Consider the following 23,074-nt stretch of genomic DNA (forward strand, 5'->3'; position numbering starts at 1 on the left):
TGGCCCTCAAGCCTCCAGTAGCTGAAGTTGACGGGAGGGAGAGACTGGATGGCCGCGTGGGCCATTGCCAGCTCTCCTCCTAGTGTGACGATGAAATCCAGATCACCGAAACACACGCGTGCGCCCAGGACCGTGCTGATTGCGTGGTTAGCCATCCGAGGCCTGATTTGGAACACGCAAAGGCCCCTACCTGGCGCACCAACTATCGGTGTTTCGAATAAGCACCGACAAATAAATTTATAGTTACGCACGTTAGGCCTGGATGGTGCGCTAATAGACACAAGATTTATACTAGTTCGGGCTGAATGTCCCTACGTCCAGTCTGTTGCTGCTCGTGTTATTAGCACCGAAGATGGTTTATAGTAGGGGGTACAAACGGTCGAGAGAGGGACTGGTCCCAAGTCTCTGATGGAAGGGTCGAAAGGATGCCAAGAGCTTGGTAGCAGCTTGACTGTGTGTTGTGTGTTCAAGAGTCGGTTGGCTCCGACCGAAAGGGCCACGGTCGGAACTTGGCGGTCCTGTGGTTGGGAGCATTGATGTCGATCTAGTGAGTCTGGGCTTCAAGAAAATTGATCCCCCCTTCGGGGGAGGGAGCGCATCCCCTTTTATAGATGAAGGGGATGGCTCTGTACATGTGAGAGGGAGAGAGTACAGATATTTTTAAGTCTTGCTGCCTACGGTGATGAAAACTGGATAATGGTTTAAGCCCCCCAATACTGTCGATGTCACTGTAGTATGTCGGATGTGCACGAGAGGTCGAGCTATCTTCTTCAGGAAGGATGACGCTAGTACCTACAAGATACTTTTGATGCCTAGTGGCATGTGAGGAGCCGTGCTACGTTCACCCGGTATGGCAAATCCTAGAGCCCATACCGTGATTGATGTCCAGATACACATGGGGGGCTTACCATATGGGAGTTTTTTACGGCCCCTATAATACTTTGTGTCAGGGTGGCTGTAGAGCACTGCTTCGTGCAGGGTATGGTCCCTGGTATAGTGGTGTTGACTTATGAGCCATGACTTGCCTTTCTCCACATGCCTTCTGGTTCTTTCCGAGCAGGTGTCCCCGGTCAGATGGATCTAGTCAGTCCTTAGTGCGCCATTTAGAGAAGAGCGGTGAGCAGGCTTCCCGCGAGCCCTGGTTGCGGGGTCGGAGCAGGAAGCAGCGCTGTGGGCTAAGCCTTTTGATCGGAGGGGGCGTCCGGAGGCTAAAGCGAATACTCCGATCTGGTGGACCCGAGGGGCCATGATGCAGGTGCCGCTCCCTTGGGATCATATCGTGGTGATAGCATATCCGTCATTTATGGAGGACGCGAGTCTTTTTCTGGACCATAGTGGTTGTCATATGTCTACGTCGGGTTCCGTGCCTGAGGGCTGAAGGCAGCGCCCACAGCTCTGTAGGGCGAAGAGCACGCGCCCACAACACTATTCAGGCTCTGCTACGCCTAGAAGGGTCTAAAGCATCTATCCTGTCGTTCCCTGGCAGTACTTTTCTTATCGGGGCGCAGGGTATGGACTCTGGTATAGTGGTTTTGACTTATGAGCCATGCCTTGCCTTTCTCCGCACGTCTTCTAGTTCCCTCCGAACGGGGAGGTCCCGGTTAGATGGCTCCAGCCGGCCCTTAGTGCGCCAGTCGGAGAAGAGCGGTGAGCAGGCTTCCCACGAGCCCCGATCGTGGGGTCAGAGTCGCATGGATAGAGCAGGAAGCAGTGTTGTGGGTGTCCCTCGGGCGAGACCGAGCCCGTCCCTCGGGGGTCGGGCGAGGCGGAGTCAATCCCTAAGCTCTCGGGCGAGGCAGAGACTAGCCCTTAGCCCTCGGGCGAGGTGGAGCTGGCCCAAAGGCATCGGGCGAGGCGGAACCAAACCCCCGTCATTCGAGTAAGGAACGTAGCGGCGCCCTTGTCCGTCTAGAAGTTTTTAACGTTCGATGGTTATTAGTTCCACCTCCTTGGGTACCCCGATATTAGATCCCCGACAAGAGTCATTGGCTCAATTATTGGGCTGACTATGGGACGACCGGACGCGTAGGTCGTGTGCACCGGATGCGTCCGGTGTGGTGACCGAACGCGTCTGATCGTAGCATCCGGTCGTAGCCTGACCACCACGTGTTCCTTTCAAATTGTTTAGCTATTGGCGCCCAACAGCTATCTCTACGTATAGTAATACTACATGATCGGACATGTAGTAAGAAAACGAATGGAACCGGGAGACGCAGCGTCAGGTCGAGTCTAGAGAGCTCCCAGGGCCGCTCTAGGCCGACCGGACGCGTCCAATCACACCGGACCGGACGCTCCCAACGTCCGATGAATTATTGCGCTGAAAACCTGAGACTTGCTGGTTCACACCAGATGCGTCTAGTGTGGTGACCGGACATGTCCGGTCGCTCTCTGCAATCCTGTTTCGAGCTATATCACTTTGACCTGACATTGAACAGTAACTCGTCAGCGTCCGATCACTCCACTGAGTCAGGGTCCGGTCACTTTCACTTAGTTGCTCACCTCGGGTCCAAATATGAAACGCGTCCGGTCCTGATTCCGGACGTGTCTGGTCACTTCTATCTGACTACCCCAAGACTGGACAAAATACCGGACGCATCCGGTCCTAATTTTGGACATGTTCGCTCACTCTATGACCTGCGCGACTAACTCTTTTTCAACTCTATTTTCTTTACCCTTGCTCAAATGTATCAATCACCAAGTGTATCACCTTGTGCATATGTGTTAGCATATATTCACAAATATTTTCAAGGGTGTTAACACTCCGCTAGATTCTAAATACAAATGCAATGAGTTAGAGCATCTAGTGGCACTTTGATAACTGTATTTTAATACGAGTTACTCCCCTCTTAATAGTACGAATATCGATTCTAAATGTGATTACACTCGCTAAGTGTCTCGATCACTAAACCGAAAAACTCCTATCAATTTCACCTTTGCCTTGAGCTTTTTGTTTTTCTCTTTCTTCTTTTCTAAGTCCAAGCACTTAATCATCATCATGGCATCACCATCAACATGATCTTCACCGTTGTTTCACCACTTGAAATAATGCTATCTATCTTATGATCACTTAGATGAACTAGGTTAGCACTTAAGATTTTATCAATTCACCAAAACCAAACTAGAGCTTTTAGTGTGCTGGTAGCGTCCGGTGCCGAATTGAGAAAGAGCGCACGCTGGGGAGTGCGGACTGGGAAGCGGACGAGGGGGATCGAGCGCTGAGGTGTGTCCGGATGCTAACGCCCAGATCAGACGTCAGGACGCTAGCAGTTTCCTTTCCTTTCCCGTTGGCCCCGATTGTCGCCGGGGGCAGATTAAGGGCCTCTTTGACACGGCTTATGCTGACTTCGGCTTCATCTATTTTACGCAAATCGAGGCACTATAGCGTAAAGCCGTTTTATAAGCCAGGGTTAAAATGAACTAGAAGCCGGAAAAAACCAGTTTTTCTGGCTTCACCGGCTTTGGCTTCACCAGTGAAGCCGTTTTGGATGAGCCGTATCAAAGAGGGCTTAAAATAGAGGGCCGGTTGTCGATGGCAATCAGTTTGGATGCCCAGACTACGAGACGGAGGACGAGCCGGGAGGGACTTGCCCTCTCTGGATTTTTTTATTTTTAATCTTTTTAAATCTTAATTTAAAAATAATCTCACCCACTTTTATTTTTATTTCTAATCCTTTTGGCCAAGCCAACGTGTCCGGTCCGACACAGCCAAAACACCTTACTGCCACATGCATCAGCGCATTATGATCTGCCACCGTGAACATATAATAGGGTATGCTACATCATCCTCAAATTATAAAATCAGATTTTTTACCCCCTGAATTTTCTAAAACCGGTCAAATAACCCCCAAGCGGTTTTGGACGATGGTTTTGCTACAGTGATTATGATTTTGTCTTTTTCGTTGAATCTTTGAAAAATCATAGTAAATCATAGAAAAATCATAAAATAAAAAATCTAATTTTGTTGGACTCCACATAAGTAGATCTACATAGTGAACATATAATATGGTATGCTTTAGTATAAAGTTTACTATGTAGATCTACTCATATGGAGTACAGCAAAATTTGATTTTTTATTTATGATTTTTCTGTGATTTACTATGATTTCTCAAAGATTCAGCAGAAAAAAATGAAAAAGAAAAAGACAAAATCACTGTCATTGTAGCAAAACCACCGTCCAAAACTGTTTTGAGGGTGTTATTTGACCGGTTTTGGAAAGTTCAGGGGTAAAAAATCCAGTTTTATAGTTTGGGGTTGAAGTAGTCCACCCTGAATAGTCGGAGGTTATGTAGATTTTTTTTTAAAAAAAATTCAGATTTTTCTTTCGGCCACCACCGAAATTTCGTTCAAATTTTGAACCCTGCTGACAACACCTACCTCACCCAGTGGAACAATAGATTTACACGTCGTCGTCTATATACAGTTGACAAAAGAATCAAATTCAAATCGTTCATATTCACAGAAGAGCTTTGTACCACGGGCCATGCACCATCCCTGATACCGTGGCCACCTTGATGAGCACCTCGGACGCCTTCACCACCCTATCGACGAGCCTGGCCGCGCCGACGCGGCGCAGCGCCGCGTCAGCCAGCTTCTGGCCCTTGTGGCCGCTGCCACCGAGGACGACGCCGCGGAAGGCGCAGAAGACGGCCCTGGAGACCATCTTGAAGACTACGTCGCCGGGCTGGAGGCTCTTGAGGAGCACCCGGGCGGTCGTCTGCCTCCTGCCCTGGATCTTCTCTTCTTCCGATGGTGAGCCAACCGCCGCCGACGCGCTCATCATCGCCTCCACTATCTCTTCGGCGCCGGCGTCAGGGGAGGCGTCCAGCATCTTCACGAGAGCCTTGAAGAGCTCTGCGGTGGCGTTATCCAGTTCCTGAGCCGTGGCCTTTGAGCCCTCGCCCATCAGAACCTGACGCAGGATGAGCATGCTGGAAAAACAACAGAAGTTGGAACCAATATCATCAGAAATTCAGAATTAATCTTTATGACAGACTAGATTGTAATTAAGATGAAGGATAGAAAATATAGCTAGTTACCTTGTAGCTATCACGATGACTTGTTGGAACTGGCTCTGCAAGGCCCTCAGCCTCATCAAATTAATCTGGAAGCTCTCAGGAGTCGACTGCATTTGCAAGCCCTCTACGCTGCTAACAAGCTGCAACAGGCCAATCCTTATCAGCTTGTCAAGCTCGTCACCCTTGCACTCTGGCTGCCCAGAAACGCCTCCTGCAGCTGCAGGCGAAGAAGAAGACGGCTGGCGTACGGCAGCCCCATGGCCAGCTCGGAGTACCGGAACGAGGGCTGCTGATGGCACAACTGAAACAGAGCCTAGATGTTCCCTCCACTCTTGTCGGGCGACGTTCTTCGACGTCGAAATCCATCGCACGGTCAGAGGGAGGGAAGCTCCTGCACTGGCAGGAGGCCCGTAGCGATCGCCGAAAGCGTTCTGCAGGTAGTCCACGCCCGTAGAACCTTGTATGATCCGTTGCATCGCCATCTGGATACGCGCCTTGCTCACTTCTGCTTGCAGCTCCTTTATTTCCTCCAGGGCGAAACGCAGGCCCTTGACGGCATCGACGACGAATGAGCTGGTAGCGGTGCCGTCGGCATCAGCTTCAGAGCTCGCAGCCAACTCGGTCAGCAGCTTGTCGTGGCTTTTCCTCATCTGGTCCTCCTTCGCCGCAGCGGAGAGCCTGCGCACTATGCCCAGCGAATACTGCAAGATCTGCCCCAAGTATTGTGCGTCCTGGGAACCTGACCCGAGTACCTGAGACAGAATTTCGACGTCGATTTTCTCAAGGATTTCCTCCTTCCACTCCTTGGGAGACAACTCGTGCAATGAGTCCCTGACTTCCTTGACTAGTCTGACCAACTGGCTGTAATCAGGTTTGTCTCCTCTCATGGAGTCCGTGACCAAATCCCAGAACGCTTTCTCCATGGTTTCCCTCACTTTCTCCTGGAAAGCGTTCTCGGCATCGGCAGCAGGACCAGCAGCACTGTCAGATTTCCCAGCGAAAGCACCGCCGTCGTCCTGATGAAGCATTTCATTCACCATTCTCTCGTTCTCTGTCGGCTGCTTCACTGGTGATGGTGACGAACTACCTGACGATGAATTGATGCTCAAGGCAGGGGCAGATACGTCGTCTGCGACAGGTTTCTGTACTGGACCTGCATCCTTCTTCGCTTCGAAGAACTTCGACCTGGTGTCCGAAAGAGCAGAGTCCATCCGCGCGACACCAGGACCGCCGCTCAGTAGGTGAACCTTGTCACGCAGGAGCTTCTGGTCATCGGCGACCTGTCGCTGGATCGCCTTCATATCATGGGTGAGCCTGCTCGGCGACCGACCGTCCGCGGTCAGCTTGCACGTCTGCATCATCGACAGCTCGAGCTTGCACGCGGCCCTGACAAGGTCTTCCTCCAGCAACGTAGCGTCTTTCACCTTCCACGCCACGAAGCGGTAGAGGTACGCGCACCACGCCTTGTCGAAAGCAGCCAACTGGTCCCTGAACTTCCTCTGAACAGCCGAAACCAAAGGTCCATCGAGTACTGTCTTCGTCAGCAGCTCCAACTCCTCGACGAAGCTCGCCGCCGACTCCATGAGCTGCGTGTCCCCCTCGCGTTGCCCGCTCAAGACCGCGCTTGGATGAGCCAGGATCATGTAGGCACAGAGCACGACCCTCAGTGAGTACCTAGGCAGTCGGTTCTCTTGGGAACTTTGGGTGACCGTGACCGGTCTCTTTGCCACTGCCGCCGGCGCTGTCGTTCCCACGCTGCTGCTTCGAGTACGTCGAGGTGCGGCGGGCTTCCTCCTTGGGGGAACAGCGAGGTGTTTCAGCAGATGGTCGACGTTTTCCACCGGCGCGGAGCTAGAGATCACGAAACGCCTCTCCAGTCGATCGAGCAGTGCCCTCGTGGCCTGGAGAACGGGAGGGGACTCCATCGACATGGCCAGGTTTTCGAACGATATGTTCTTGACATACTTGCCGTTGATTCCCGAGGAACCGAAAGCCTGAACCAGCGCCAGTGTCGTCTTCTTGGACAGAGTGAATTTTTTCCAGCATCTGAAGTTCACATCACAGGGAACGAAAAATCCGAATTAGTATTCGCTCTAAAGTCGTAAGCAATTGTCTAGATATGTATTGTGGGAGACGAGTACTATACCTTGCTAGCTTCCTAGAAAGCAGATCTGCATGCTTGGTGTAATCAGCACGAGGGCTTTGGTGCTCCTTCAAGTACTCACGTCGTTGCCTTCCAGCGTCTAAACTTTGCAGCAACTTTGTCGCCGCCACCGCACGTTCCTCCGCCGGCTGTACCTCCATTGCCACAAACTCCAGAGCCCCCGTCATCGAAGCCGTCCCCTCTCCTGACCGATCAACGCGAATTCCGCAAGCGACCGGAAGCTTCCCTTTTCCTCTCCCGTTGGCCCCGATTGCCGCTGGGGGCAGATTAAAATAGAGGGCCGGCTTTCGATGGCAATCGGTTTGGAAGCCCAGACTCCGAGACGGAGGACGAACGGGAGGGACTTGCCCTCTCTGGATTTTTTTTTATTTTTAATCTTTTTACATCTTAATTTAAAAATAATCTCACCCACTTTTATTTTTATTTCTAATCCTTTTGGCCAAGCCAACGCGTCCGGAGTCCGGCACAGCCAAAACACCTTACCGCGCCACATGCATCAGCGCATTATGATCTGCCACCGTGCAACGAGTCCCTAACTTCCTTGACCAGGCTGACCAGCTGGCTGTAATCAGGTCTGTCTCCGCTCATGGAGTCCGTGACCAAATCCCAGAACGCTTTCTGCGTGGTTTCTCTCACTTTCTCCTGGAAACCGTTCTCGGCAGCAGCACCAGTAGCACTGTCAGATTTCCAGCGAAAGCACTGCCGTCGTCTTGATGAAGCATCTCATTTATCATCCTCTCGTATCCATTAACTCGGACTACAGACCTCCTAGCTGGCATGGTTTCCCCAGATGATGATGCTGAAACTAGACCAGAACATCCCATCCACAGATCTAAACACGAACAAGTTACAACAACAGTGCTAATGGAGTCCCTGCTTTCTAAGCCTTCTTGGGGGCCTTGGCGGCCTTCTTCGGGGACTTGGCCTCCTTGCTGCCGCCGCTGGCCGCCTTCTCGGCCACCTTCTTGGGCAGGAGCACCGGGTTGATGTTGGGGAGGACGCCGCCGTGCGCGATGGTGACGCCGGCCAGCAGCTTCCCGAGCTCCTCGTCGTTGCGTATGGCCAGGAGCACGTGGCGCGGGATGATGCGCGTCTTCTTGTTGTCCCTAGCCGCGTTCCCGGCCAGCTCCAGCACCTCGGCGGCGAGGTACTCCAGCACGGCGGCGAGGTAGACGGGGGCGCCGGTGCCCACGCGCTGCGCGTACCGGCCCTTCTTGAGGTACCGCCCGATCCGGCCGACGGGGAACTGCAGCCCGGCCTTGACGGACCGCGACACCGACTTCTTCCTGGGGCCGCCCGCCTTGCGCCCGGCCGCCCCCTTCTTCGCCTTGCTGCCGGCTCCGCTGGCGTCCATGGCTGCTCGCTGCTGCTGCGATTTGGGGGCCCTGGGCGCGAGAACTTGAGTTGTGGGAATTGCGATGCCGCTCAACTGCGAACGGGGTGCATTTAAATGGCGCGTGTGGGGGAGATGTGGTGGGCCCGTCGATCCGCGTGCGAGGAAAAGTGATAAGATCCCGGAGGATTTGGACGGCTGGAACGGGTTACAGCAAGGCGATCCGCGGGAGGGGTGGTTCAGCCAATCAGGTGCAAGCAACAAAGCAGAAAGGAACCGCGCCTTTCAGCAAGCTATTTTTTATTTTATTTATTTATTTACCAACAAATGTGAGAGTAGTATGTTTCACTGCCCGATATATGTGGGAACGATAGTTAAGAAAGAAAAGGAGAGATTATGTTCCTGAGATCTCCTATGCTGTTGTAGACATCCATTTTCAGATTCCAAAACATACTCCCTTCATTCCAAAATAGTTGACACTTTAGATGTGCTTGTGAACTTCATAGCTAAAATATCAACTATTTTGAGACAGAGGGAGTAAAGGCTTTGTTTTGTACTAACTCACGGCCTGTTCGCTGGTTGGTTTCTGGACTGGTTTGGGCTGGCTGGTGCTGGTTTGTTGTGAGAGAAAAACACTGTTGGCTGACTGGTTTGGGCTGGCTGAAACCAACAAGCGAACAGGCTGTCAATATGGCCAGGCAATTTGTTTCTTCAACTCGATATGCCAAACAATTACTACTGTAAGTAAATTTATGGGTTCAAATTTCAATAAACGAAACAGCACTTCGCAGAATTATCGAACTCTTAGATTATGAAATGTTCTTCAAACGAGAATGCAACTTTCTTTGAACAATGTGTTATTGCTAGCGTGACTGTTGTTCATTGTGGCAATGTTAACGTCATCTACATGATAGCGGATCCTGTACATTTTCATCCTACGAAGCGCATAAGATCAACATCCATTTCGCCCTTCCGCAAGAAAGTTGTCCAAGTGTGGTTGTATTGTTTCAAAAAATAGTCAGCTGTGGTTGTTACGTGTTCCTTTATCTCACCAATTCGCAGATATAACTAATGACCAAAGGATTGCATATACTGCTGTTTAGAGTCTTTGCGTTGCGCCCGGTTCGTTTGGGCTTGTTTGGCTGATAAATCATGACTGAAAGTATTATTGACTGATTTAGTATGAGAAAAAAAATAATATCCATTTACTAAAAAAGTACGACTTATAAGCCAATCAAGCCCAAGCGAACAGGGAGGATGACTCCCATTTTGACTCCAGGTGGATATTAAATTAAAGAAATGTAACACATATTTTGTAACACAAGTGGTTCCGACCTATATGTAACCTATATGTATATGTATATTATATATTATTAAAGTCACCCAACCCCAAAGGACGTATGATCATTCTCAATCTCTCTAGTTTTGACAACCTCGTTTTAGTTATTTTTCCCTCGAATAGATTACATATACACCCATATTATCGACAGAGAAACCAACCAGTGTTCCTCCCAGATTCGTGTTGGGTCTGTGCGTAACGATCAACAGCTGGTGTCGCAAAAATATGTTGGGAATCCCAGCAGAGGAACGAGCTTATCTTCTCACTGCTCTCCGAATTCTGACCAGTATACACATTCCGGATGCGAAGCCTAACCAAAGAGGGCGTGCCAAGACCTGTGCTGGCAAGAGAGCCAGGCTCTTACTCTCAGACTGTTGATCATTCGTGGTACTGTGACTGTGACGATGATCCTCCGAAGCAAATATCCATATCAAAGGCGAGTTGGATGCTATAACTTGGAGCGAGATCTAAGTGGGCATCCTCCTTCGAAAGCATGGTCGAGTACTTCCTCAATGCGCTTCACAAGCAGAATCTGACAGCAGCAAAAATTTAATAAGCACCAAAAGGCCAATTTCACCCATACCCTCTTCCACAACTACATATCAAGAGGTTTTGTGTTTGAATCTAGTTTGCGAATACCCCTAAAGTGCACGAATCTAGCTTTAGTTTTCGTAGCTCCAAGGCTCAGAATATCGTCAAAGATTACACCGAAGTACCAAACAGCTGCCCAAGCAACATGCAAACAAACAACATACCTCCATGCCAGAGAGAATTGGTGATGGAACCTCTGATAAGTCCTTCAAGTTCCTTTCAGGTAAAATTACTCTCTTGATTCCATATCGATGTGCCGCAAGTACCTAAATTCCACAGAATTATGTAGTTAAATAAAGCAGAAGGGTACCAACACAAAAATGATTAAATGTTCCACATTTTCCAAGTGAAAAGATAAAAAAAAGGAAGCGGTTAGGCAATGGTCATGCACCTTGTCCTTAACACCACCAACTGGCAATACAAGGCCCCTTAGAGTCATCTCTCCAGTCATAGCAGTATCTGCTCTGACTTTTCTGTTACTAAAAAGTGACACCAGTGCCGTTACCAATGTCACACCTGCAGAAGGGCCATCCTTTGGCACAGCACCAGCAGGAAAATGTATGTGAATATCACGGCTCTCCAATAAATTGATATCAGAAGTAGGTGACAAATTGAGGTCGGCAGCTCTTGCTCTCACCTGTAAAGATCAAGGTCGTATTGTAGTTACAAAACAATGGATTATTCGATTTGAGATGTCCCAACATGCAAAACTAATCAATTAAGCTTGTGATATTTAATATAAATAGAATTTTGCAAAGAAAATACAGTTAAAATTCCAAAGCTTCAACATAGGGATGCAAGTGGGTACGCAATGATAAGAACACAGAGGTGCTAACAGGTGGCAATGCCATTCTAATTTATTTTAGCTAGTTGTGGGTCGACCCCAAAATAACCCAAAACAATGGAACTTGCAACCTCTATCCACCAGAGTTTAAATAAACATAGAAGCATGAATTCGTCAACGCAAATAAGGTTTGTCAAACGATTTCAATGCTGTTACATGTAATATGTACTATTTGTGTATGCATGTATATAGCTGGACTGGGCCTGGGCCGTGTGCTTCCTATAGCCAGCTGGCTCTCTCCTGTATTTATTATGGACAGGTATAGGAGTTTATGGATAGGGATAGGGAGGAGATCTTGTCTGGTTATGTTTATAAACCCAAGATCTCCTCCGGACTATATATACATGTAACCCTGTACCTTGATCAATCAATCTACAATTCCAAGAAATCTTGTTTACTTTCAAATGTGGATAAATGACAGGACAAGAAGATCCATACCCATGTCAGAGCTAGCTGCGCTGACTCCTTAATAACATCACCAAGCTGCCCAGTCAAATGCAAGTCACCCTTGCCCACCATGGCTGCAGCCTCCACAAACTGAACTTCCCCACCAACCGAAGTCCAGACAAGACCAACTGAAACTCCTGGGCTTGCTACACGATCTGCAGCTTCTCTATCATCAAATCTTGGAGGCTGTACCACAAACAACAAGTTCCTGTTTAGATACAACGAAAAGAATGATAGAACTCTGTATTTGTCCATGAAATTGTGTTTAAACATGATATCATACCCCAAGTACTTTTTCTAGCATAGCCTCATCAACAATCATAGGAGATGGATTTTCGTAAGTGTTTGATATATCATGCTCCATAGGAATAACTTCCATTTCAACTTCACCACCATCAGCAAGCCTCGAATCAAGAAGAGTTGTAGTAATTGGTTGCATTTCCTTGCCAAGTCTAAGAGTTTTAACTTGCTCTGCAACCTTAACAGCAGCTGCACGGGCCAACGCAGCTAGGTTCCGCTCAAGATTGCGCACACCAGCTTCTCTCGTGTACCTCTCGATGATCAGTTTGACCATAGCCTGCACAAATGACCAGCAAGTATACATCATTGAACACAAGGAAGAAAAAAATAGAATGAAGCTGTAAGACAACTCCGCGAAGACTAGCAACTAGCTAGACTAAGATAGACACAAACACCAACAGAAAATAAAAGGAAAAGAGGAAGGAAAAAAACGAAAAAAAGCTCGCCATTAACAAACAGCTGGACGACTAGGTGTAGGATCAAGGCCATAAGGTATTCAATCCTTTCACAAGTTAAGCACCAGAGCTTTGCCTCCTCAATGTCGGGCATCCGGGAAGCGCCATCAAACACACAATTATGGTGATGTTCCCATAACCACCATGCCACAAGAATTACCATGAACTCAGTTCTATTGTCTAGGTTTCCAGAAAAAAAGAGTTCTATTGTCTAGCAGAAAACTCATTTGTCGCAAGCATGGTGAAAATGCAGAATATAGCAAAAGCAAAATTTCCAACTTGTGAACAAATGAGCTAAAAGTTGTTTCTTGCTAAATTAGTGAAAAAAGCATCTCAAGACACAGAAAAAAATTCCAACAACTGAATAACAGCAGTCCAAACAAACATTGTAATACCGTTGGTATATTTATATTCACAAATAGAATATCACACTTCCTACATAGTAAGAAGTATAGCATTTGCAGTTGCCATTTTAAAGTGACCATAAATGCCTTTTGCCATCAACGTGCTATAACTTATAGTTAAAAAGGAGCAAAAATGATAAATTATGTTGGCAATGAAAGCATTTTGGCATTCATTATTTTCGTGGACATGCATTAATGAAATCAACACGGTATAGAAAGTGAAGACTAGGAAAGGTGCAGCAGAAACTCCAGCTGTGTCATACCTCAGGAATCTGAAGATTTGTCATACTCAAGCCATGCTGCTCCAATACCCTTGGTATGAGATGTTTCATGGCTATTTTTAACTTCTCTTCAGGTGTGTAGCCTGGCAGCTCAATGACTTCCATCCTATCTAACAGAGCAGGGGGTATAGGTTGCATCCTATTGGCAGTTGCAACAAATATGACTTTCGACAGGTCGAACGGCACATTCAAATAGCTGGTGATCATATTAAGGAATTCTTATTATATATATAAACCACAGATCAAGCAGCACAAGCCCAAAGAATTTGATGGTGAGTATTGAATTCATAAATAAACTAAGAGCTTGGCCTTTGTCTCTGCCAACTGCAATTATTCAACTAAATCAGCAACCCACACACTACATGACAGAGTAATGATGGCGTCGTACAACTCACACATGCTTAATAATTATATAAGAAACATTGCCAAGAGAGGTAAAACTGTCCTTCATTTAAAAAACAACAAATAAATCATAGCTCCACTTTAACGATAAATGAAAGGATACTGATCGTTGAATGCTTTGTTCTGCTCAGGGTCAAGAACTTCTAGTAGTGCTGATGCTGGATCGCCACGTACATCAGAACCAGTCTTGTCAATTTCATCTAGAAGCATCACTGGATTGCTCACAGATACCCTCTGCATTTTTTTAGTAAGAACTCATATTTAGAAAATGTTCTATTCAAATAGTTCCTTGAGACATTTAGGGTAATATTTAGAGTTTTTAGTTCATACTTTACTAAACAAACATCATTTAGAAGGGGGAACTAACAGACCTTTTTGCAATCGCTGTTGAATTATTAATACAAGTAGGTTAGAAGAACATCTCTTGAAAAGAGTAGGTTAGAACTTAGAAGAACAGATAAAATAGCTACTTCAGAATGGGAAGAAGAACAGGTTTGAACCTTTAGTCCATCAATAAGTCTCCCTGGCATGCTTCCAATATATGTCCTTCGGTGGCCCCTAATATCAGCTTCATCCTTTACACCACCAAGAGAGATTCTTATGAATTTTCTGTTCAGGGCCTTTGCTATGGAGGAGGCCAAAGATGTCTTCCCAACACCAGGTGGTCCAACAAAACACAACACAGGACCCCTGGCATCAGGTTTAAGCTGCGAGCAAATTAATAGAATTCCATAAGATATAAACTACATTAACCAGGATAGGAACGTCTGCAAATAAGAAAAGGATGCACAGATCAAACTACAAACCTTACGAACAGCCAAATACTCAATAATCCTTTGCTTAACTTTTGTTAGTCCATAATGATCCTGATCAAGGCTCTCTTTTGCAGCTCTAAGGTCAAGCTCCCTTTCTTCACTGACCTTTTGCCAAGGAAGGTCAGCAAGAAGTTCCAAGTAGGCTCGAGAGCTACTATAACCAGGTTGCTGAGGTTGCATCTTTCGTAGGCGCCTGTAGAAGAAAGCTAACTAGATACAAAAAACTCCAGTACCACATGTGCACAAAGATAAAGGATATGGCATGATAGCTTACCTCATTTCCCTTTGAGCATGCTTCCAAATATTAGCAGGCATTCCTGCATTCTGTATCTTTCTTTCCAGTGCAGCCACATCATCTTCATCATCATCGTTATCACCAAGTTCCTCTTTTATGGCCCTCATCTGCATATTAGCATGGCCATATCAGATAAAAATGTCTATTTTGAAAACAGAAGGCCAACTAAAGTTACTCAACACCCCCTTACAAGAAAAGCACTATTTGTTTCTCAGAAGACAGAGGTTGCTGAAACACAAACAGTGCAAAAGTTCTAGACCCCAAACATGGAGATTAGCAGACAAACCTGCTGGCGCAGTAGAAATTCTTTTTGTGACTTTGATAGCTGCCCCTCAACCTTTTGCGTTATTTTCTCAGCTACAAGAATGGACTGCCATCACAAGAAAAAAAAACAAATTAAATTGATACTGACCTTAATAAGACAAAAGGTAAAATTACCACATTAATTATTAAATAACAAACTATAAAGTATCTTCACCTGCAGGTGTCTATCTACAAGTTCAGTTGCCTTGGAAAGTCTAACTTTCAAGTCAACTGAATCCAGCATCGAAAGCTGCTCCTCAAAACTCATCTCAAAGCTAGCAACAAAAATATCAGCTAGCCTGTAAACAGGAACTGTATCAAGAAGCACCTTTGTCCTACCAACCGTCTTCTGCTTCTGCAGTTAGAAAAAAATAGCGTCATTGTAAGTTAGGCTCATTGATAATTTCAAGTATTTCACTCGCATAGAAGTCAGGCACCATAAATCAACAAATTGAGGGTATTGCACCCCTTCAATTTGCTACTGTGCCAGCAAAAAGAGCTCACAAGCTCACTGTGCTTCAGGCCCTCACAAATCACTCTTGGATCAGTGACATACAAGGAGCATTCTCAGTAGGAGTCCTAGTTGAATTTCTGAATCTCTGGGGCCTCCTCTTCAAGATTGTACTACAACCTGATGTGGAGGTGTGCACCGTTGGTGTCTTTCATGTTCTGGAGTTTACTCAGCCAAGTCAGCATATGAGGGATTCTTTCAAGGATCTATTCAGTTCCGGCCATGTGACCGTATTTGGGACACTAGGGCTCCTAGCCAGTGTCATTTCTTTATGTGGATTGTGGCTCATAAATGTTGTTGGCCAGCAGATCAACTTTGAAAATGGGGACTGCCACATCCTGACAGATGTCCTCAGTGTGAGGAGGCTGAAAAAACTATTGATCATTTGCTTACTAATTGTGTGTTTGCAAGGCAATTCTGGTCACACTTCTACGATGGTTTGGCTTACAATCCTTGTCACCCTCGCTGGATGATTTATCCTTTGAGGACTAGTGGAACAAGACCAATGATGGGGTCGATGGACAGTTGCAGCAAGGGACCAATTCCCTAATCATTCTAAGGGCATGAACTCTTTGGAAGAATAGAAACCATTGTGTTTTGATAACTCTCTGGTAAGCATGGCTGGTGCCTTATTGCTTGCCGAGGGGGAGGCCATACTTGGCTATGGCCAGTGGTCAGTGCTAAAGGGCTGCCCTTCTTATCAGCCTTTGCCCCTAGTGAATAGGTTGCTCCAGGTCGTGATCTCTATGAAAGCAGGAGTGAATGTAATTTGTGAACTGTTCAGTAAAATCAGGGGGCCAAACTTGAAACCTTATACTAGTAAACAAAAGAGATAAAGTTCTGCATGAAATATTTACCTGTTCTAGAACAGAAATTAGTTCCATGGCAGTAGCTTTAAACTGCCTAGAAAGAGCGATAAGATCTGGGTCTTGCTCTGCCTGCTCCAATTCTAAAAATTTACAGACATATTAGTAATAAAGATGTAAAAGTCTGTTTTAGAACAAGTGACCTCAAAGAAGAAGAAAAAACAGATGGATAATTGCATCATCCTTTAGGAAAGGATGTCTTTAAGATACATTAACCTTTAAGGTATAAGGTATTGCATGAGAAGAAACTGTACTTATGTGCTATGCTATAAAAACCATAAACTTAAGACTACAATGATCAGGTAAACAGACAGAACAAAACAAGTTTCTTTTATTCAAAACTTTACCAGTCTTTGTCATGTCAAGGCGTGAAACACGGGCAACATGGTATGGTCCTCTTGCACTTAGTTCCTGAACGTTGAACCTACATAGACCTTCAAGAACAACAATGTATGTAACCCTTCCACTTGGCTTCTCCACCCCTCTGGAAAGGTGTAAAGCTCTGGCAGCAACTCCCCTGCACATGGAAAAACAAAGTTAAGGAAAAGTTAAATAAAAAATGCATAAGGTAGTGAAAGATTGCCTGCAATATCATAATTGCATAAAAAAATGTGTAACGTAAATTATCTATAATCCCACCATATTTCGTCAGTGTATGTGCCCATAGGTTCAATATAGATTAAGTTATAGATGGAAATAATAAATACAAATATTCATAGTTCAGCAAATCTTTCGTAGGAAGAAGTAGGTTAAGCACACATGATGTTAAAATATGAAAAACTGTGCATGCTTACAATGCACACTCCTCTAGCTAAGCTTATTAATCGAAACTGTGTGAAAAGTCCCTTGGGCAGATTACTGGGTGAAAAATATCTGCTCATTGTCAATCTATATCAGCCATGTTTTATCTCAGACAACTGTAGGCTAATGACCGTTGCACTTGTGTGCTCACATGGCATACACAGGGTAAAATAAATAAAAAGGCAAACATTTGCCTCCATCTATTATTCATGTTTGTAGAATAGAATGCAGTATAAACCCCATTGTTATATCCACCAACAGTCAACTCCCACACCTGAATGTGTTTATCTCTATAACCATGTTCATGAATAAAATACAAGCATTGGATGAGCAAAGATAGTGATGTCACACACTTGCTGTGCCAGTGAATGGGCTCCTTCCCATTTTTTGTGTCCTGCCTTGATGACTCTCCTGCAGAACCGCCAACCTTACTGCCTCCTTCACCTGAATCACTGCCCACACCTACAAGAGCGATAACAACTGCAGGAAGTAAATGCATGTCCACAATGGCCAGCAATTTTGCTCATACAGCAAAAATTCGAAGCCACAGTCTTTATCTCACCAGGAGACAGCAAAGAGCCAACAGCTGTTGCCTCCGAGTCTCGCACAGGAAGTACCCCGATCAGGCCTTTCTCTTCCTTCTGCCAGAGCTCTTGCTCCACCAGCTTCACACTGAAGAGGCAAACAACCACACCGACAAAGTCACAGACCAAGTAAAAATCCAAAACAATCTGCAAATTTGTTTTCCTCCCACATAGTCAATATACATCACAGTAAGCCGTCTCCGAAGGGAGCTCGACCACACAAGGGACCAAACTGCATGTAGAAAAGTCGGACACTAACGGAAAGGTGGGAAACGGACGCGGAATCTGTCGGCCCCCTAAAGCAACAGGCCACTGAAAACACCAAATTCAATGAACGCATCAAATTGAGACAAGAAATCTCAAAATTTCCTGTCTGAAGCGAGATAGCTAAATTTACTTAATTCGCATACGGCTCCAAAATTTAAGCGCAAGGAGTCGCAATTTTGTAGCAAGTGGGGGTAATTAGATGTAGCACAAACCACGTGTCTACTAAACATTTCCGATGGGGAGAAAACCTATATAAAGAAAATAAACTCCCAGAACTGAAAACCCTGAGCCCGATACGCCGACAGCGCACCAAATTAATCCTCAAAACCAAAATCGAAACCCACGCCGCTGATCGGGCGGCGCTACAACCTCTCGACGGTTGGTGCAGGTGCAGGGGCAGGGCACTCACCTACTGGGGTTTGTGCAGCGGATCCGCACGATGGCGCCAGGGAGCAGCACCTTGTTGCGGAAGGGCAGTATGGCGAGCCGGCTCGGCAGCTCCACCGGTGAGTCCGCCATGTCGGGCACGCAAATCGCGTCGATGCCGAGAGGTGGGGAGGGGGAGGGGGAGGGGGAGGGGAGGCGCACCAGCGTAGCAGACTATTTATGAGAGCCGTGTCGAGCTCAATCAGGCGGAGTCGAGGGTTTGCTTTGCGAGTGCGGGTGGTGGGGCCGGCCGGCGGGTACGGAACTCTCCGGGTGAGTCGTAGTTTAGGCCGGACCGGATGGTAGCGGGGCCCAGGTGGCAGTGAATGGTGTCGACGTGGCGCGCTATGGAGATAAGAGTCGTCGGCTCGCCGCGGCGTGTGGCGCTGGTTCGTTCAGACCGCCGTAACGGTGGGGAACGGCACGGGCCGTACGGTAGATCGAGGCCGTCGGTTTTGTGGGTCCGAACTGACGGACGACGCAGATCTGCGAAGCGTGCACGTGGAGATTTCTTGGTGCCATTTGGACCATATGGATGGATCTTGGCGTGCTAATTTGAGCCTCTCTGGAAGTCGTTGAGGGGGTAGTTGCGCCGTGTCATGGTAGTAGATCACTAGATGGATTCTTCGTCTTTCTTTTAGGGCAGCTCCGGCCCTCTTTCTTTTAGGGCAGCTCCGGTCACTGACACAGTTCGATGAAACAGAGTTCGGTTCGTGGAATCGGTGATTGCTCGAAAGAAAGGAAAGCTTCACAGGCCACCACGTCAATGCTTTGCATGGTAAAAAGAGTTTTTAATTGGAGCAGACTAGCAATGCACCGCAACAAGACCAATACGTACGTCCTGAAATCGAAATTTATATGATTGTTAGACTAAGTTGTTCTAGCTTATATGAACATGCGGTGTGAGTCCAAATCACATATAAAATATGAAGGGCGGAGGAGTATTGTTTTTTCTTGATGGTTAGACCAAAGTCTTGGACTGTTAGTTGTAAGACTCAAGGAGTGGAGTCGGGAATGAAGGTGACAGAATGGAGTGGAATAGTGAAAATAGCAATGGTCTATCTTCAAGGCACTATTGATAGTGAATATATTACAATTAGCGGACCAAAGTGGCCTCTTACTATTTAGTATGGATGATGTGTGGTTTGACTTTTTCGTCGAGTTCGATGTTAACAACGAGTAGTCATATTCTATGGCGTTCTCTGCTCGATTTGTTTCTCCCGCAGCTCGAGTTTGAAGTGCCCTGAAGCTACAGAAGCATGACAATTAATTTCTCCTTTAATTATTCGAACTACTTTAGGAGCCATCTGGGTAGGGCTCCTCTTCGGCTGCTGCTCTGGTTCCTCCGGAGCCAAATGGTTTAGCAGGAGGAGCCTGTCACCGTAGTGTATGGTACAGGTTCATTCTCGTTCAGCTCAGGCTGTCGTAACGGTGGGCTAACGGTATGGGTTGTATGCTACATCAGACTATCGGAGGCGTCGGTTTTGTGTTCAATAGTGCACCGCACTGCTGTTTCTCTCTAATTTTCCTGCTGGTGACATCATTTATTTTAGAATTTTGGATATTAGATCATCAGATGTATTTTTATTGTGTGCATAACAAATTAACAATCTTCTCCTTTATGAACTATGAACCATTCAGAAACAGAACCAAAAGCAATAGTTTCACTGAATTATTGCATGAATTCGTATAACTTAATTATACACCTAGGAGGTGATTGGTGCATGTATGAGTCGTCTGGCTTGTATCTGAGAGTCAGGTTGCGTGGGACAGGTTGGACGTATACATGATCACTATAAGTCTATAACCTGAGACATAACATGAAGTTTTGGATCCATTCAGCGTTAACTAAGGCTCAATCTAGTCTACCAATGATGTGTCTAGCACCATCGGGTTAATTGGCTCAATATATCTAATTTGGGTCAGACTTGTTTGGAGCAAACATTATTCAGGTAATCGTTTACCAACCTTGCATGGTCACCAACATGGTTCTTTTCGGTGGCGAGATGTCTTAAAGCTTCAGCAACAGTTTAAGGGTATGTCTTCTGTAACTTTGGCCAATGGTGCAACTCGCTTTCTTTGGCTTGATCTTTGGAATGAGACATACCCTGAGCTTTTTTCTTTCTACAAGAATACAACCATTACCATTCAGTCGGTTGCACATGCTCCTCAATTCCACGATTTGTTTCACCTTCCCCTGTCACCAGAAGCTTTTGCTCAATACCTGCAGTTTTATTTGGTCATGCAAAGCCTTCAGTTACAGCCCACCAATGATTCTTGGACCTATATCCGGGACTCTTCTATATTCACCGCCAACAGAGCTTATAAGCAACTCATGGGACAACAACAAGTTGATCAGAGCTATGGCAGGTTATGGAAATCTAGTTGCCAAAACAAGAGAAATTTTTTCTTTTGGCTCTTACTTAAAGATAGGTTAAGTACCAGGGCCTCCTCAAGAGAAATAATATGTTTCTCAAAGGCTATAATTGTGTTTTTTTTTCAGCCTGGGCATGGAGGAAGACCTCTTTCATCTTTTCTTCCATTGCTCCTTCGCCACCAGTTGTTGGTACACGCTGAACTTGATGGTCCCTAACACCACATAAGTAGAATCCATCCTCTTGAGCTTCAAATCTCAGCTTCAGCTTCCCTTCTTCATGGAGATAATTGTCACAATGTGTTGGGCAATTTTGACGATGCGTAATGATGCAATTTTCAACATTCTCCATCGATGCATCGTTGCAAGCAAGTCTTCGAAGAAGGAGTTTGCTCTAGTTATTCTTAGAGCAAAAAACAAGTTCCACCTCTCTATAGATTCATGGCTAGAAGCTTTTGTGTAATCTTGTTTATTTATTTTTTCATTACTTTTTTTGTTTCTTGAACACTTGTTTGGGGACCTGTCTTTTTCATTTTTAATAAAATTCCAGTAGGGGCTCCTACCCCTCCTATTTCATCAAAAAAATATCTAACTTGGAACTAAGGAGGAGGCAAACTCAGAGATGAAAAGTCCCTATAGAAAACTAATTCAGTAGCTAATTAAAATGGCATGTCCATTGATTGACTATCTCATGAAAAATCCAAGGTCCCAAGAAGACGGGAGTTTCCAAACTACTCCACAGAGATGTCCTCGGAAAATTTGGTCCGGCGTTGCGCGACCCTCGTGCTTCCCCTATAAATTTTTGTGGGAATATTGGCTTCGGCAATGCAACATTATTCTCCACCAATATCTCATGTTTTGTGTTTACTTTTTTGTTTGGCTTGGGACGTGGTGACGCTCATTTGTTTCACTAGAAAACTCTTACATTATTCTCCATCGATATCTCCCAGCAAACCATTATCTAAAAAAAATCTCCCAGCAAACCAAGAATGATTTTGCTGGAGTGGGGGTCCCTATCTTTGAGAGGAAATGTTTTTAGTAATAAAGAGTCGATGTATAATAGTATCTCTCTGGCTCATCGCAACCATCTCACCAAAAGCAACGCCCTGTTTGCTTGGCTGATAAGTCATGGCTGAAAGTACTGTTGACTGATTTGTTGTGAGAGAAAAATATTGTTCGTTGACTGAAAAAATACAGCTTATAAGCCAAACGAACATGACTCAAATTAAAACACCTCAACGTGTAGAGCAGCACTTCGCAGACTGAATCTAAACCCAACCAGAGTTGTTGAACCCTTACACCCTTTTTTTCTTGATCATATCAGTTATGCTTATCAGTCATAATACAATGTTTTTTTTCTCACAACAAAATAACATCAGCGGACTTATAAGTCAAAGAAAATATCAAGTGAACATGGTGTTAGTCCCTACGCATCCAGCATTCACACACACGCGCAAGGGCATAACCGTACGCAGAAGAAGTGGATCTGTATTCGGCACAGGATCGGACAAAGGCTCGCAACTGGGACGCGTCAGCCTGCACCAGATCACACGCCCAATCAAGTAATCACAAGCAGCGAACTGGCAAGGAAGTTTAGGCATTGTTCAGACATGGGCAGCAATCTACTCGTAGGATATGATGTGTCTATCATCGATAGCTACACTTCCACGAAAACGTACAATTCTAACACAACGTTACATCTTAGTATCTTAAGTTTAACTAATTATAAATAAAAAATATTAATATTTATGATATTAAATAAGTATTATTAGATTAATTATGAAATATATTTTTATAATAAATTAATTTAAAGCTATAAATATAAATATTATTTACTATAAACTTGGTCAAACATGAACTACTTTTTCTGACATCAACCCATGGTTGCGTGCTTTCGTGGGGAGAGAGAGAGTAGCACGTGTCGACGCCACGAAGACTTTACCTGACCGGCCGCTCTAAAATATTACAGCACGAGCTCCATGGGCGCACGACGACCCGAGCAAGTCCACGCCTGACGGAGAGCGTATCCACTGTGGCACAATCATTGTTCAATCCTGATTATCCATGGGCCCGGCCCGGGGGGAATTCTTCAAGCTGCAGCAGCCTGCAGGTATGATCAGGATCCAGGATACGGCAACTCAAATCCAAAATGATACTCTAGGTGGCAGAATCAAAGACTTCAGAGTTCAGACCAGACGGCCACCGTCGTCGCCTCCGCACAGGGAAATTCCATAGGGAATTCAGAAGTAGAACACGT

General features: G+C 45.9%; 3 protein-coding genes across 4 annotated transcripts in view; all 3 read right to left on the reverse strand.

Moving 5' to 3' along the window:
• Positions 1 to 18,589, reverse strand: part of LOC136542199 (lon protease homolog 2, peroxisomal) — a 41,398-nt gene extending 22,809 nt beyond the window's left edge. The window contains exons 1-17 of one of the 2 annotated variants that reach the window (XM_066534526.1): positions 18,427 to 18,589; positions 17,729 to 17,838; positions 17,520 to 17,628; positions 16,713 to 16,882; positions 16,357 to 16,448; positions 15,164 to 15,343; positions 14,972 to 15,055; positions 14,665 to 14,792; positions 14,382 to 14,583; positions 14,076 to 14,282; positions 13,679 to 13,809; positions 13,156 to 13,369; positions 12,017 to 12,310; positions 11,725 to 11,919; positions 10,834 to 11,079; positions 10,607 to 10,708; positions 9,780 to 10,383 (exon numbers count right to left, since the gene is read on the reverse strand). In XM_066534526.1, the coding sequence (XP_066390623.1) occupies positions 10,300 to 10,383; positions 10,607 to 10,708; positions 10,834 to 11,079; positions 11,725 to 11,919; positions 12,017 to 12,310; positions 13,156 to 13,369; positions 13,679 to 13,809; positions 14,076 to 14,282; positions 14,382 to 14,583; positions 14,665 to 14,792; positions 14,972 to 15,055; positions 15,164 to 15,343; positions 16,357 to 16,448; positions 16,713 to 16,882; positions 17,520 to 17,628; positions 17,729 to 17,838; positions 18,427 to 18,536 (2,658 nt within the window). In that variant the 5' untranslated portion in view covers positions 18,537 to 18,589 and the 3' untranslated portion in view covers positions 9,780 to 10,299. Of the gene's footprint in view, positions 1 to 9,779; positions 10,384 to 10,606; positions 10,709 to 10,833; positions 11,080 to 11,724; positions 11,920 to 12,016; positions 12,311 to 13,155; positions 13,370 to 13,678; positions 13,810 to 14,075; positions 14,283 to 14,381; positions 14,584 to 14,664; positions 14,793 to 14,971; positions 15,056 to 15,163; positions 15,344 to 16,356; positions 16,449 to 16,712; positions 16,883 to 17,519; positions 17,629 to 17,728; positions 17,839 to 18,426 lie in introns of those variants that run through there. The other variant, XM_066534527.1, reaches the window with a different exon arrangement.
• Positions 4,400 to 7,815, reverse strand: LOC136542197 (uncharacterized). The gene is made up of 3 exons (XM_066534523.1): positions 7,162 to 7,815; positions 5,037 to 7,061; positions 4,400 to 4,928 (listed from the first exon to the last, which is right to left on the reverse strand). The coding sequence occupies exons 1-3, from the start codon at positions 7,344 to 7,346 to the stop codon at positions 4,454 to 4,456; spliced, it is 2,685 nt and encodes an 894-aa protein (XP_066390620.1). The 5' UTR covers positions 7,347 to 7,815; the 3' UTR covers positions 4,400 to 4,453.
• Positions 7,890 to 8,756, reverse strand: LOC136542198 (histone H2A-like). The gene has a single exon (XM_066534524.1). The coding sequence runs from the start codon at positions 8,531 to 8,533 to the stop codon at positions 8,060 to 8,062; it is 474 nt and encodes a 157-aa protein (XP_066390621.1). The 5' UTR covers positions 8,534 to 8,756; the 3' UTR covers positions 7,890 to 8,059.
• Positions 18,590 to 23,074: the final 4,485 nt, after the last annotated feature.

The sequence above is a fragment of the Miscanthus floridulus genome, chromosome 3, assembly GCF_019320115.1.
Source record: "Miscanthus floridulus cultivar M001 chromosome 3, ASM1932011v1, whole genome shotgun sequence".
NCBI lineage: Eukaryota > Viridiplantae > Streptophyta > Magnoliopsida > Poales > Poaceae > Miscanthus > Miscanthus floridulus.